Source organism: Typopeltis vanoorti, chromosome 12 (genome assembly GCF_054136105.1).
Source record: "Typopeltis vanoorti isolate ZY-2024b chromosome 12, IOZ_Tvanoo_1.0, whole genome shotgun sequence".
Classification (NCBI taxonomy): domain Eukaryota; kingdom Metazoa; phylum Arthropoda; class Arachnida; order Uropygi; family Thelyphonidae; genus Typopeltis; species Typopeltis vanoorti.
Genome location: NC_143560.1, coordinates 107,410,133 through 107,425,792, shown reverse-complemented (window position 1 = coordinate 107,425,792; position 15,660 = coordinate 107,410,133). Strand labels below are relative to the sequence as shown.

Below are 15,660 nucleotides of genomic sequence, written 5' to 3'. Positions count from 1 at the left end.
ATCCCACAGCTGTATTTATATTGAGATTCTGCAATATCCGATTAACCTCCAGTTCATCTACCTCTGTTCCTACATTAGTGTCTGTCACATAGGTTAAAGCAGTAACTCACTAGGATGATATACCATTGTAAAGTGGTCACTCAGAAACTCAACTATTTTTTCTGCTTCTGTCTCCTCGTGACCATCATCACTCATCAAGGTTAATCTCCCATAGTCATTCCTCCTCTTACTTGCCACATAATGAAAGATATCTTTGGATGAATTGTATTCATCATACAGATTTCACATCTTTCTTCCCTAATTCACATCTCCCAAAATCTTCACTGTCATCCCAAAAGCATAAAACAGTCAATAATTTGAAGTCTCCATTTTATCACCCTTTTATGCAGTGGCTTTCTTTTTCTTTGCTTGAATGGAACTTGTTCATATGCAAGACTTGTTAAACAATCAAGTCAAAAGGTACCACTAATTCATTTGTACATTCCTTCACAAAACATGGGATATATATCATCTAGTTCTACTGCCTCAGTAGTCTTCCAGTATATAGTGAAATATCACTATATATAATTTAATATCAATAATACGATACTTTGCCTATACCACTTGCAGTTTTTCTTCTTACACTTTCTCCATCTTGAGCACTTAATAATTTCATTTTCATTTCTGTGCAATATATCAGTAATGAACATTGAACATTTTTATATCTAACCTGTTACTATCTAGTGATAGTCATTCTTTCACCATTTCCTTCTGCCAGTCACATAATTAAAGAATGACTAAGGATTTCTGCTTAGCTTGTTCTGTTAGTCTCTTTTCAGACTTATCATGAATTTCTGTATTTGATTCTCGCTACCAACAGCTGTTTCAGTTGTGTCCATTTTTAGAATTTTACTGTGAACCATGGTTCTTTAATGAAACCAGTGGGCATCTTGTTAAACCATGCCATGTTCTTGCTATAATGATTTTTTATGTTCCAATTTTAGTCAAAAATTATAGGATTTTTCAACTAAGGTCCCAAATTGTCAGTGCATCATGATTTACCAATTATCTTCGTCACTAGTAGTTGCCCACAAACATAGGGCAATAAAGATATTGGGTCAGAAGTCAGTAGCTGTTTTTTATATGCCTTATGCAGACGTATCCTACTGGCTGTATGTCTTTGACCCTTTGAACCTCCTCAGCATATAATTTAATATAGTAATGTTTTGTCTCTGCAATGAAAAATTAATTGGATGTACTGTCAAATTTTCAGAAGTCCCCATGTATGAAAGTCGAGTATGTCCATTTGTAGAGGTAATGTTTCAGAGAGATGCTGTCAGAACTTATTCAGCTGAAGGACCTCATCCAACATGGAACCAAGAATTACATTTACCTTTTAGGTTAGTAAACTTAATTTTTCCCCTTTTTGTTAAATCTAAATCACATTCAATAACTGAAATTTAGCTAAACAGGAATGATGATGATTACTTGATTTTTCACAATATCTGCCAGACAGCATCCATAATCAGAGTGAAAAACTGTTGCCACATAAAAAATAAATAAATAAAAAATAAATAAAAATTCAGTTTATGTATAGTTATTAACTGTCTGCCTGGCATTATGTGTATAATGCCTGTATACGACACATAGTACATGGTTTTACATTTAGTTATTAAACTCCTCATGTTCTTACTCAATAATGTTGGTAGCAGAATATATTGCTCTTTAAATTAAAGGTGCGAAGAAATAATATTTTCTTGGTTTAATCCTTTATCCAAGTGTAAGCAAACAAAGTTTGCACATTAAGTAATTTCACAACTGGGCAACTCGTATATAGAGGCTGACTTCACATCGCTTGCCTTAGTATTCCTTAATGCAAAGCACATATCCTTATGGACATGCATAATACTATGCATTATGGGAAGGGTCACTACTCAGACCTGTTTTGACTTTTGAGGTCTCATCAGTGGAAAATTCCCATAATGCATAGCATTATGAGATACCAAATGTAAGTGATATGAAGTCATTAGCCTCTATATACAAGTTAAATCAACCATAAAATTACTTCACACACACACAAACTTTGTTTGCTTACACTATGGATAAAGGATAACCAAGAATATAATTTCTTGGCACCTTTAATTTATAGTATAAACAAGTGGAAAAACTTTCAACATCTATCTCTAATCCAAGGTATTTTAGTAATAAGGCGTGACACCTTTTGGCTACTTGTATATAGAAATATGACTTCTGCATTACTTAAACCTTGTAAGACCTCAATAATGGTCTGGCTCCTACTGATGTGCTTTTGTGTTGAAGTGGTTGCTTTCACTGAGATATGTGCAGCTCTGCTCAGTGGTGGGATGAGCTTCTCACTGAGTGGAACTACCTCTGAGTTAAATGATTCTTCGGGTTTATTATATAAACCTCGTGACCTGGCTACTTATAAGTAAGCAGTTTACTGGATAAAAACTCCTTGAATTTTCAATACTTATTGCATTTACTTTCCAATCCTGGTTGGTTGCAGTGAACAGTATCTCTGCTTTCCAACTGGTGAGTTAAAGTCCCACTGTGACATGAATGTTTGTGAATGTCTTTAGGTAGTATACACCCTTCATCCACTGGTATGAGACCACCCCCTTACTTACTTACTGGAGGCCTGAAATAGCTAAGAAAGCTTCACGTTTAGTCTCAAGAGCAAGCTTCCCAGATTATACAATCCTCAGTTCATATCCAGCATATGATTAACATAACAAAATAATAATAAAATGATTTTATTGTCTCAACTGCTGAGGATGTAGTATTGCTTTAGATGCAAACATAAGTTTCTGTGGTTTACCAGTTCTGTGGGAATTTTTCGGTATTGAGACCACATTATGATGTAAATAAAGCATTTATTAAAAAATAAGCAATTAAAACCCAACAAGTTTCATAAATCATAAGACTTGCATCATCAGGGGTACCGGTATAGAAAGGTTTGACACAACAAAAGCCTATTAACAATTAATAGGCTTTTGTTGCTGTCGAAACCAGAATACAAATGGTAAATTCATTATTGTATGCATGTTGGAACATTGCTAGTTGTTGCTGTCACATGTGTTATATCCTAGGTCTATGGTAGTTAAATTCTTGATGAAAGCAGATCATACTTGATGTAAAATTAAGCTTTAATTTTTATTGCATTGTGTAGAGATAGAGGCATTTTGCTCAAGTACTTTGGCAATAAACAAAAATGTCATATATTGATCATAACTGTAAGAAAGGTTAAAGAAGCCTCACAAATGCTTAGGATCCCCTACACAGTGCATTAAAAATCAAAGCTTAATTTTACATCTATGGTCTGTTTTTATCAAAAATTTAACTGCTGTGGACCTAAGATATAGCACACGTGATACTACAGAATGTGATAGCAACAACTAGCAATGTTCCAGCACGCATACAGTAATGAATTTGCCATTTGTCTTCTGGTTTATCAGTTGTATGTAACAGTTGTGAAGTTATCAAAACATCTAATATGTGTAATTCATTGTTAATACTTTTGTTGTGTAAAACTTTTCTGTACCAGTACCTGATCATGTAAACCTTACAACTTACGAAACTTGTCGTGTTTTAATTGCTTATTTTTATTAAACTCTTTATTTACATCATAATGTGGTCTCAATACCGTAAACTTCCCATAGTAGAGTTGCTTTATCAGAAATTTGCACAGTATTACTTAAGATTGGAGCTAGATAACTGGAATGAGACCTCCACATTGAGTATATGGAGAACTGACTGGGATTTCTGAATAAACCAAACCTCTCCTTCTAGTAGTGTACTCTGTTACTAGGTATCCATTTGGATGCTGATAAACAAGGATAGATAGCAGTTAAAGATTAAACGTATCTGGTTGGTGTTTGTTGCTGGTTTATTTTATATATATGTGTATTTTTTTTTATTCAATATAGCAGCGTTTCCCAAACTTTTCCTATGATGGAACACTTCACAAATCCTGAAATTTTCATGGAACACCTTGGTTATTTTGTAATATGATAATTAATAGTTAATTTAGCTGATTTTTTATTATTAATTATTAATTGATCAATTAATAATTGATTAATTGTATAATCGATGTTTAATTAATTTGTGCTAATTTTTATTTACATATCCCATTCTGATCACCAAAAATTTAAAATATTATTATATGTACTTACGAGTGAATGCAGACTTTTTCTCCTGTGTGCTGATACTTTCCCCCTCCTTTTGTACATCCTGGAGATCACTTTATAGGCTGGTGGTAATGACTCACTAACTGGTAATGTTGGTAATGGTGGTAATGACATCACAAACACCTTCAATAAGAGATTTCTTAATACCAAAATTAAACAAAGTCCCTTGTCTCTTATTCATATTAAAATTTAAATCTGCAAGCCTATTACTTTTAAAAAATCACGGCACTATGGTTTCAAAACTTTCACCCTACAATACGAACTTGGGATTCGGTATTACTAGATTTGAGAACCGGATACAGACTACCTTGATCTTCAATTTTAGTGGAAAAATTTTCTTTATACTTCCTTGCTGATTGGTCACTAACATTTGCAACACAGATGTTATTTCATTCAGTTTTGAGAACAGAGGATACGCCGCCCGTTGTTGTAATCGGCTTGCAGGCAATTTTTATGATCAGTCATAAGCAGCTTTATTCTCTTTTCCGATTATCGAAAGATTTCGATGTGTGAAAATTAACGATAATTCATGAATATTTCCATGTTTAAAAATATGCCGCTTGGTCACTGACATTTGCTACACAGATGTCATTTCCTTCAGTTGTGAGAACAGAGGATATGCCGCCAGTGGTATTCCCTTTCCCAAATGTTGAAAGGTTTCGATGTGTGAAAATTAATGATAATTCATGAATACTTCCACGTTTAACTTGCTAGACAGATGTTATTAGGCATTCTAGGTCTGAGCTTTTCGACATATTGATGCATATTATTCTCCTCAGAATATTTCCACTATAAAATATTTATCTAATTTATCAAAATTAGATAAATATTGGATTATGGGGTGCTTAAGGGTCAAAGCTGTATAACTGAGAGGAGACCTCCACATAGCCTTTAACGGAATGCAGAGAACCGACCAGATCTTCTGACCTAATGTCTAATCCTCACCTTCTCGTGGTGCACCCTGTTGGGTATCTACTTGGATACTGAACGAACGAGGATGGGCTGGCAATTTGGGATTTAGCCGACCAAATTGTATTCTTATTGGTTAAACCAAAATAAAAAATGATGGTACAACATGACAGAATTTCATATCGGCTGGGGCGTCACCCGATTAAACAAGGACCCCGTTGTTTTCGCCAGGGAACCAGGGCGAACAGCGAAAAGTCAGCTACTGGAACAAATCTGAAAACAAACCCCAACTCAACATCACCAGAGTTAAAGATCGGTACTATCAACGTAAGAAGCCTGAATGCAAAGAAATGGAGCTAGCTGAGGAATTAGATAAGTACCAGATCGACATAATAGGGGTGACTGAAACAAAAAAAGACCAAAACTGGTGAGATCTTTCTGAGCAATAAATACAAAATGTTATATTCAGGCAATGACATTCAAGGAAAAGAAGGAGTAGCCATAGTATTCAACACAAAATACGAGGCTAATCTTCTTGAATGGCAGTCAGTCTCAAATAGAGTAATGTGGGCAAATATGAGAATGGGGAACTGGACAATGAGACTTATTTGTGCCTATGGTCCCACAGAAGGTTCTACTAAGGTAGAAGTGGAGGAGTTTTTTTGAGGCTTTAGAAAAAGCAACAGACACAATGAAAAATGAAAAGTTGGTCCTTGTTGGGGATCTAAATAGCAGAGTAGGAAATGATTGTGAGACATACAAAAATATTTTGGGAAAATTTGGAGAAAAGAGCAAAACTAATAATAATGGCAAATATCTCTTGGATTTCTGCTCAGGACATGGACTGGTCTAATGTCTAATTGTGTGCACAAATGCACATGGAGAGAAGAGACTAGGAATAAGAAAAGTCTCATTGACTATGTTATTGCTGATAATGATGTTTTCTCCCTGGTGCAGGACACCAGAGTGTACAGAGGATTTGAAATTGGAAGTGATCACTATTTAGTCTTGAGCAGGATAAAATTGAATTTAATATTGAAAAGAATAACATGTAAGAAAGTTTTAAAGCGAATAAAAGTTGAGCAGCTCTCAGATATGAACTGTAGACTAAAATACACAAAGATTATTGAAGAAAAAATGAAAGAGTTTGAGAACAGGAATCAAACCTTGGAGATTCAGTGGCAAACTCTGAAGAAAACATTGATTGATTCTGCCAGAGAGGCATGTGGTGAGGTTGTCTGTAAGGATAAAAAAATCAGAACTCCCTGGTGGACACAGGAAGTTAAAGAGGCAGTGAAGGAAAAGAAGAAAGCATATCAAAAGTTCCTGTCAAATAAGTCAGCTTGTGCTCTTAGAGAATATAGAGACAAATGCAAGAATGCTAAACACTGTGTAAAACTAGCTAAACAAAAGTCATTGGAGGACTTTGGCAAGAATATAGAAAATAAATATCAAGAAGGTGGCAAAATATTCTGGAGGTTGTTGAAGAAGCTTAAGAATGGAGGAAAGAGTGCTGTAAAAGGAATTAGAGATGATAAAGGTGACATGAAAACGGGAGAAAAAGATATCCTTGAAGTATGGAGTAATTACTTTGAAAAACTGCTAAATGAAACAAGCAGTGATGACAGCACAGTGGTAAAAAACACTGACCAGGCATCATGCAGTCAGGAATATATATCCATACTTGAAGTAGAAAAAGCCATCAAAGGCTTGAAATGTGGAAAGGCAGCAGGAGTAGATGATATTTGAACAGAAATGCTGAAGTATGGTGGTATAAGAGTCTTACAGTGGCTGCACTGCATAGTTCAGAAAGCCTGGACAGAGGGACGAATTCCCGATGATTGGAGTAGAGCTCTAATAGTACCCATATATAAAAAGGGAAATAAAACTGCATGTGAGAATTACAGAGGTATTTCCCTACTGAGTGTTCCTGGCAAGATCTATGCCAGTATACTTGAGAAACGGTTGAGAAGAATTGTGGAAGAACAAGCTGGATTCAGGCCAAATAGAGGCTGTCGGGATCAGATCTTCACTTTATGACAAATAGTCGAGAAAGCATGGGAATATAACAAAGATCTGTATTTAAATTTTGTCGATTTGGAAAAGGCATATGACAAGGTGCCAAGAGAGAAGCTATTCAATACGCTGCAGTTTATATGGTGTCAATGGGGCATTATATCAAGCAATACTTAGTCTTTATTTGAGTTGTAAGTCAGCAGTTAGAATTGAAGTACAGGAAGATGGTTTAATGTTAAATCTGGTGTGAGACAAGGATGTACATTATCCTCTCTGTTATTCATTATCTATATGGATCACATTATGAAGGAAAGTGGTATTAAACATGATATCAAAATTGGAGATGTTAATGTCAGCTCTTTATGCAGATAATGTTATACTTCTAAATAAATCTGCTACAAGTCTGCAAGATTCTCTGACTAAATTGAATAGCTGTTGTAATAGATATGGTATGAAGGTCAGCAATAAAAAGACAAAGACAATGAAAATAGGCAGAATCATTGAAAATGTCAACTGTGTTGTGAATGGAGAACCTGTGGAACAAGTAAAACATTTCAGCTATTTAGGCACGATTTTTAGTGAAGATGGTAAATTAAATATAGAAATAGACAACAGAATCAGCAAAGCTGGTATGGTGGGAAGTCAATTGAATAAATTCATATGGAATAAGAGAGAAATCAGTCGGAACACTAAATTAGCTGTATACAAGACAGTGTTCAAACCAGTTTTAACTTATGGATCTGAGAGCTGGGTCAGAAGTAAAACACTTGACCAAAGACTAGAGACCACAGATATGAGAATCCTGAGAAAGATTATAGGCGTGAACAGATGGCATCAATGGCAATATCATATTAAAAACGAGGATATTAGGAAAGAACTTGACATTGTCAGCATCCAGGAATGTGTTAGCAGAGCTAATCTCAGGTGGTATGGTCACTTAAACAGAATGGGCAAGGAAAGATTAGCAAAACAAGTGTTCTCTGCCAGGTTGGCAGCAAAACGACCCAGAGGAAGACCAAGATATAGGTGGATTGATACGGTACAAAGTGCTTTAGACGATAGAAATATAAGATCTGATAATGTTGGAGTCTTGACAAGTAACAGACTGATTTGGAGGAAAATTGTGGATAGGAAATTAATAATGATGTAATTTTTTTTTCATGTAGTACTATCATATCCTGTACACCCCTTGAGGGTACATGGCAGGAATTTGATGATGATGATGATGATGATAAAATATTTATTCATGAAAAATGCTTAGAAAACTAAAATGACAAATTCCAGGAGAACTTCTCGCGAAACAGTTATTCACCTTCCACAGAACACAGTTTGGGAAACCCTGCAATATAGAATACACTTTGGTTAAAACAATATTGTAACACAAGATCTTGAAAATAGGATCCATGTCTGGTTTTTAGAGCAAGGTTTCCAGATTATCTAATCCATAGCTCATTTCCAGTACAGTGTTATTTCTAATAACACTGTAGATTTTTAATCTTTTATGGGTGAGATTAACATAAAAATATCTTAATCTCACCCATTCACCAACAGTCATCTCTTCTCCTTCCAACAATGGGATTATTAAAACCCTGTACAACAGGAGAAAATTGATTCTGATCATAAAGCCTTCACCATGAAGCTTGAATATATTTACAACACCTTCTTAGCCAATAGCCAGAATCTCCACCAAATCCAAATCCCCCCCTCCTCTAGAACAGAGACTAGACCTAATCCATTATCATCCCACATATCTGAGGCACATACTTCTTAGCAAAAATTCTAAGAAGATGCAACCTTGTAATCACTTACAGACCATATAAAAAATTGGCATCCATTATCTCCTAACAAAAAAAAACCAGCCACAGTCTCTAGACCTCTCAGGTAAAATGCATTTGTATGCTGTCCTACTTATAGCCAAGTAGACAGGATAGCCAATGACATGATTGCCAAACACATGGACTACATCTTGTTTCCACTACCTACTATGGCTACTCGTTTACCACGCCTTGGACACCCATCACAAGATATGATGGAAAAAGGCTTCCTTACTCCACTGGAGCAACTTAAATATGAAAGACTTTTCTTGGAATCTGCTTCAGTCTTAAGTAACTATCCAAACCTGAACAAATTTGGTTATCTCAAATCTGGGAAGCACTTGTTCTTATAACTTTGGCCCAACAGCCAAGAATATCCATCTTGGATCACTAGGAGCACTATTTAAAACTTTAGACTTGCCTATGTCTGCTTCAGTCCTACTTACCCTATGTAGCACTTCATTGCAGATATCAATTTGTTTATTGTTCCTTGAAGATGGCAATTGGACTTTGCTGAAATATTGGATATTAATTAATATATATACATTGTGATGTCCTTAAATAATATTGTTATGAATGACCAACATATAAGCCTTGCTACCAAAATTATCAGAATTGAACTCTAAATGCTGAAACTAGTAGTGCTATATGGAGAAAATACTCATTACAGCAAATAGTGTTATACTATTTGTAAGGTCCCACAAAGTTTGTGTATTATAATAATATAAAGGAAATTCATTGCCATAACTATCAAATTATTCCTACATTCAGTAGAACTCCTAGTGTACAGAAATTGATTGTCATGAGAGTATATAAACATATGCTCTCCCTACATATATATAACATTTATACACTGCAAAACATTTATAATAACATACAAGTGTTTTGCAGTAGCTATGCAGAATAATCCAGAAGGCTTGGTCACATGGTCAGATCCCAGATGACTAGAATAGAGTTCTTATCATATACCAATTATTAATTTCCTGCCCTCAAGAGATGTACAGGTTACTATGACAGTACTAGATGATTAACTTCACATTATTACTAATCGCCTATCAACAATTTCCCTCCAAATTACTCTATTACTTGGCAGCACCCTAGTATTGTCCTATCTAACATTTCACTCTTCTGAGGCACTTTTGACTGAATGAATCCACCCAGATTTTGGTATTCCTCTGGATCTTTGTCCTGCCACCTTGACATCAAACACTTGTTTTGTCAATCCTTCCCCATCCATTCTATTTAAGTGGCCACACCATCTTAGATTAGCCCTGCTCAGATATTCTTGAATGCTAACAATGTCAAGTTTCTTCCTAATATCTTTATTTTTAATATGATTCTGCCATTGATGCCATTTCCTCCTCCTTCATAGTGCAATTGGAAGAATGATGGTATATTGGAAAAGAACTTCAACTGGAAAAGAACCAATAAACAATTGAGCAAGTTCAATTCTTATCATGACGATAGTAATCTTTATATGGGCTTTTTCAATTGGTGGTGAGTTAGCCCATCTCATATGGAAATAGCTGGGTTTTTTTATCATGGAAACTCTGCATTTTCATCCCATGTACAGGCAAATGCCAATGAAAACGCACACAATTTACAGACTATATATGCAATAGCGCTGCAGTGGTGGATGGTAGATGCATTGCCTGTTGACGGTAATAGTGTTGTGTAGTTGGAGGATTAAGTAAGGGAGATGGTGAGATGTGGTGGAGTAGTGCCTTTCCACATTGAGTCCTTTGACTCCTTCAAGGTGTCACGTAATAATAATATTAATAATCTCCTCACTCTCCTAATTTTTCTCAAAGCTCTTGTACCCATGGCCTCTAATGTTTGATCAAGTGCTTTATTTTATTTCGAACACAACTCTTACATCCATAAATTAAAACTGGTTTGAACACTGTCATATACACTAATAGTTTAGTGTTTTGGCTATCTTCTCTTTTATTCTATATAAATTTGTTCAGCTGGCTCCCCTCCATACTAGATTTGCTTATTCTCTTGTCTATTTCCATATTTAATTTTCTTTCTTCACTAAAAACTGTTACATAAATAGCTGAACTACTTTACTTGTTCTATAGGTTCTCCGTTGAGAATGTAGCTGAAGTTTTCAATGATTCTGCTTATTTTCATGCCAAATTTGTTATAGCTGTTATTCAATTTTAAAGAATCTTGGAGACTTGCATTGGGTTTGTATAGTAATGCATTATCATCTACAAAGAGCTAAGTTTGATATTTCTGATTCTATTATTAGGTTTAATGCCACTTTCTTTAACTGTGCAACGATGGATAAGATAGTGTGTAACCTTGTCTTACACCTGATTTTACATCAAACCATCTTTATGCATCTCCTTCTATTCTAATCACTAACCTACAATGCTTTGTATAAATATACCAGTTTATCAAAAGGAAAACAAAAATTGCATGTGAAAATTAAAAATGGAATTTCCTAAGTTGATTTTTCTATGGAAAATTGGTGCAAGCATTCTTGAGAAAAGGCTAAGAAAATAGCCAAAAGATAAAAATTTAGCCCAGGGCAAAATTCTGGTCAAGAATTTTGCCCTGGGCTAGATTTATGATGAAATAACAGCTGCTAAGCTAACCTTATGATAATTAGTCAAAAAATCATGGGAATATAATAAGAATCCCTATGTAAGAAGAGTAGTTAGTATGTTGCCCAGGTATGATGATGATTGAGACAGTTCCACCATTCATGATTTACAAATGTAAATCATGAATGGTAAATATATTTTAGTAGCACTGTGAGTAAAAAGGGGTGCAGTTTGTCACATATGCTGTGTGATGATGTGCGAAATGCATTTGAGGAGTGAATTAAGTTGTATAAAGATATGAATGCATTTGAGGTGGAGATCAACTGGAGAGAATGCTGCTAGAAGGAAAGGCAATGAGCAATGTGAAAGAAAGTCATCAGAGGTAAGAAACAAGCAAGAGTAGATCAGATGAGACTGAAGTGTTTGTGAAAGGAAAGGAGAGCAGTGTGAGATGACAATGTGAAAACAGGAATGCAAACTGGACAGTGAAATGCTGGGCGGGAGGGGTAGTCAGGGAGACAAAGTGTAAGGAGAGAGTGAATTCTGGAATCAGTAATGATTATAATGACCTGGAATGCATGGGAAGTAGTTGAATTTTTAAGATGCATAGAATAAAGTTATGAATGTGAGTGGAAAGGGGAAGTGTGGAACAGTCATAGATGAGGACTGGAAAGGGGAAGTGTGGAACAGTCATAGATGAGGAGTGGCATGGTAGTACCAGTTATAGACCAAGATATGAATTACTATGCTTATTTACCAATGCCAGAAGCATCAGAAATAAGAGAGATGAAATTGTTCCATGGAGTCTAAAGGCTCATTGCAGGAGGCAAACACTGTTACACACAAAGCCCATCAAACTGTGCTTTACACCCAATGTATCTGCATTCACCACAAAGTCAAGCAAAGCATTCCACTGATCGACCACTCTCCATACAAAAAACCTACTCCTTATACCCTTGCTCAAACCCTCCTTATCCAACTTCCAGGTATATCCCATTGTCCTTTTCCCCCATTCTATGAAAACTTTCTTCCACATTAATCTGGTAACAACCCTTTACCAACTTAAATGCCTCAATCATGTCCCCTCTCACTCTCTTCCTCCTATTCACAAGGCTTTGCAAACTGCATTCACTCAATCTGTCCTCATATCCCACATTCCAAAGACCAGTTTCAACCTTAGTCTTCTCTGGACCCTTTCCAATATATCTTTATATATATATATATATATATATATATATATATATATATATATATATATATATATATATATATATATATATTTCCAATATATCCTCATGTATACTTTGCATCCCATTGTTGCAGTTTGTCATATATGTTGCATCCCATTGTTGCAGTTTGTCATATATGTTGCATCCCATTGTTGCCTATTGAATTTCAGAACCTTACACTTTGCAACATTGAATTGACAGTTCCATACTCTTGCCCACTCATACAGTCTATTCAAGCCTTCCTGTAAGGCCACAACGTCTGCTTGATTTCTCATCACCATGAAAACCAGGGGACCAGATCTGTGCACAATAATCCAGACGAGGCCTGATCAAGGCTTTATACAATGGTACCAGAACCTCTTTATTTCTAGGTTACAGTTCTCCACATCATCACAATAACCTGATGTAATACCTTCACAGCTTGAGCAATGTGACCACTGAACTTCAAGATCCTTGTCTCCCATCACTCCAAGGTCTCTTATCTCCTCAACTTCCTCAAAATTTCCCTGCCAAGGGTATATTACTTTGCATTCCATTGTTGCCTATCAAATTTCAGAACTTCACACTTTGCAACATTGAATTGAAGTTCCATACTCTTGCCCACTCATACAATCTCTTCAAGCCTTCCTGTAAAGCCACAACATCTACTTGATTTCTCACCACTCTCCTGAGTTTTACATCTTCTGCAAACAGTTGTATATCACCAGTTAGACCTATCTCATTATCATTAATATACAAATTAAATAACAATATTCTCAAAAATGACCTTTAGTACATCACTAGTGACTTTCCTCTTTCAATGACTTCTAGTGAGTTCTTTCAATATGGGAAGTACGGAAATGAATGATTGTGGGACAATGTTGTTAGCAGATGACAATTGTAGATTGGTAGCTGCTACAGAGGGCATAGTTAAAGTATTTGGTGAGCAGTTTACCAGGGTATTTCATCATTATTAATGTGACCGTGATAACCTTGAGTATATAATGTGTGGTGGAAGAGGGGGACTTATTGTGAGTGGGCAGGAGGTATATAAGGAATTAAATAAACTCATTGTTAATAAGGCAGTATATTAACAAAGTATATCAACCTCGACAATATATCACTGCATGTCTTGAATGCTCCAGGGAATTAATGGCACTCTTGTCACACCTATTTAACATGAATCTTGCAACAGGACAAGTCCCAAAGGAATGGAGAGAGAGTAAAATTGCTCCACTTCACAAATGAGGAGGGCTAAGTCTAAGGTTATAAATTATAGGCCAATCTGTAAATGTGTGTTTGAGGTTGTGGGGAAGGTGTTTGAGACATTGGTGAAAACTAGGATTCAGAATTGGGTAGATGGTCAGTATCGGTTTGTTAAGGGAAGAGTCATGTATTAGCAATCCGCTTACATATTACAACGGAGTGACCAAATTCACTGGATAAGGGAGATGCATATACAGTAGTATACTTGGATTTTTTAAAGGCATTTGATAGATTGCCATGCAACAAGCTCGTTAGACTCTGTGAGCTGGCAAGAGAGTGGAGCTGTTAATTCGATGTTGCAGAGTATAAATTCTTAAAATTTAGCAGGCAAGGATATGAGATGCAGAGTACACAATTAATGAAGAAATTATGAAAAAGGTGGCAGAGAAGAGAACTGGGAGTGATGATGGATAGAAATGTGAAGTTTAGGGGCACATTACTAAAATTGTGAGAACATCACAATCTATCTCAAATATGTAAATCCATAGCTGAAAAAGCAGGTCTACAAATAAATGAACATGAATATCATTTTAAATATGCAGGCAATATTCTTGCAGAATCTAAAGAACAATTGGAAAAAAAAGTAAAAACATTTTAAATTAAGAGTGCAAAACTTTTGGAATGAAAATCAATTGTAGCAAAACTAAAACAATGAAAAGAGGAAGACGCGAGGAATAAATTTAGAAAATCATATACTTGAACAAGTAAAGCAATTTACATATCTTGACAGTCTCATTACTTACAACTTCAATAACATGGAAATAGTAAAATACAGACTTAACAAAAGATGGTCTAATATGAATAAATTAAAAAAATATGGAAAAATAACAGCATTTTAAAAAGCCTCAAACTAAAACTCTATAAAACCATTATTATACCTACAGCAACATATGGAGCAGAGATTTAGACACTCAATCAGAAAGATTGATACAGAAAATTAATACAGAAAATCAAAGCATTCAAAATGAAATGCTTAAGAAAAATAAACAAGACTCGTTGGTTAGAACATAAAACAAATGAGCAAGTCACACGAAGTTATCTCTAGAGAAGATATAGTTGTTGTTCTTCTTCTTGTGCCTTATCTCATCTATTTGGGGTCAGTTTTGCGTGTTCTCTTTACCATTCTTTCTTATCTTGTACTTTCTTCAGTTGCTCCACACTCTTCCATTTCTCTTCTTACCACTTCTCTCCATGTCTTTTTCAGTCTACCTATTCCCATCCACATTCATAAACTTATTTATACTTTCAGCTACTGAGCCCCATTCAACATGTAAAAACCATCTTAACCTGTTTTCCCCCCATTTCTTCAACTATTGGTACCACTCCCAAACTACCTCTGATAAATTCATTTCTAATTTTATCCTTTCTCGTTATTCTGCACATCCACCTTAACATTCTCATCTCTGCCACATTCATCCTTTGCTCATGTATTTTCTTTACAGCTCAACATTTTGAACTATACAAATGGCTCACACAACCGACTTATAAAACTTCCCCTTTAGCCGAATCGGGACATGCTTGTCACACAAAACAGTGCTAGCTTGTCTCCACTTTAACCATCCAGTGCTAATTCTACCAGTCACATCTTCATCAATCTCACCATCTCTGTAACACTGAACCTAAATACCTAAACTTTTCTTTCCTCTCCAAAATACAATTTTCGATCATTACTGAGGTATTCTCTTCATTTCTTTCTTCACTAAAA

The 15,660-nt window shown here is 35.4% G+C and overlaps 1 protein-coding gene across 4 annotated transcripts in view; it reads left to right on the top strand.

Annotated features, from left to right (window-relative positions):
• Cc2d2a (Coiled-coil and C2 domain containing 2A) overlaps positions 1-15,660 on the top strand; it is a 518,960-nt gene that overhangs the window by 395,493 nt on the left and 107,807 nt on the right. For all 4 annotated transcript variants that reach the window (XM_090401677.1, XM_090401676.1, XM_090401674.1 and 1 more), the window contains exon 29: positions 1,253-1,379. In XM_090401677.1, coding sequence (XP_090257803.1) covers positions 1,253-1,379 — 127 coding nt within the window. The remainder of the gene's footprint in view (positions 1-1,252; positions 1,380-15,660) is intronic.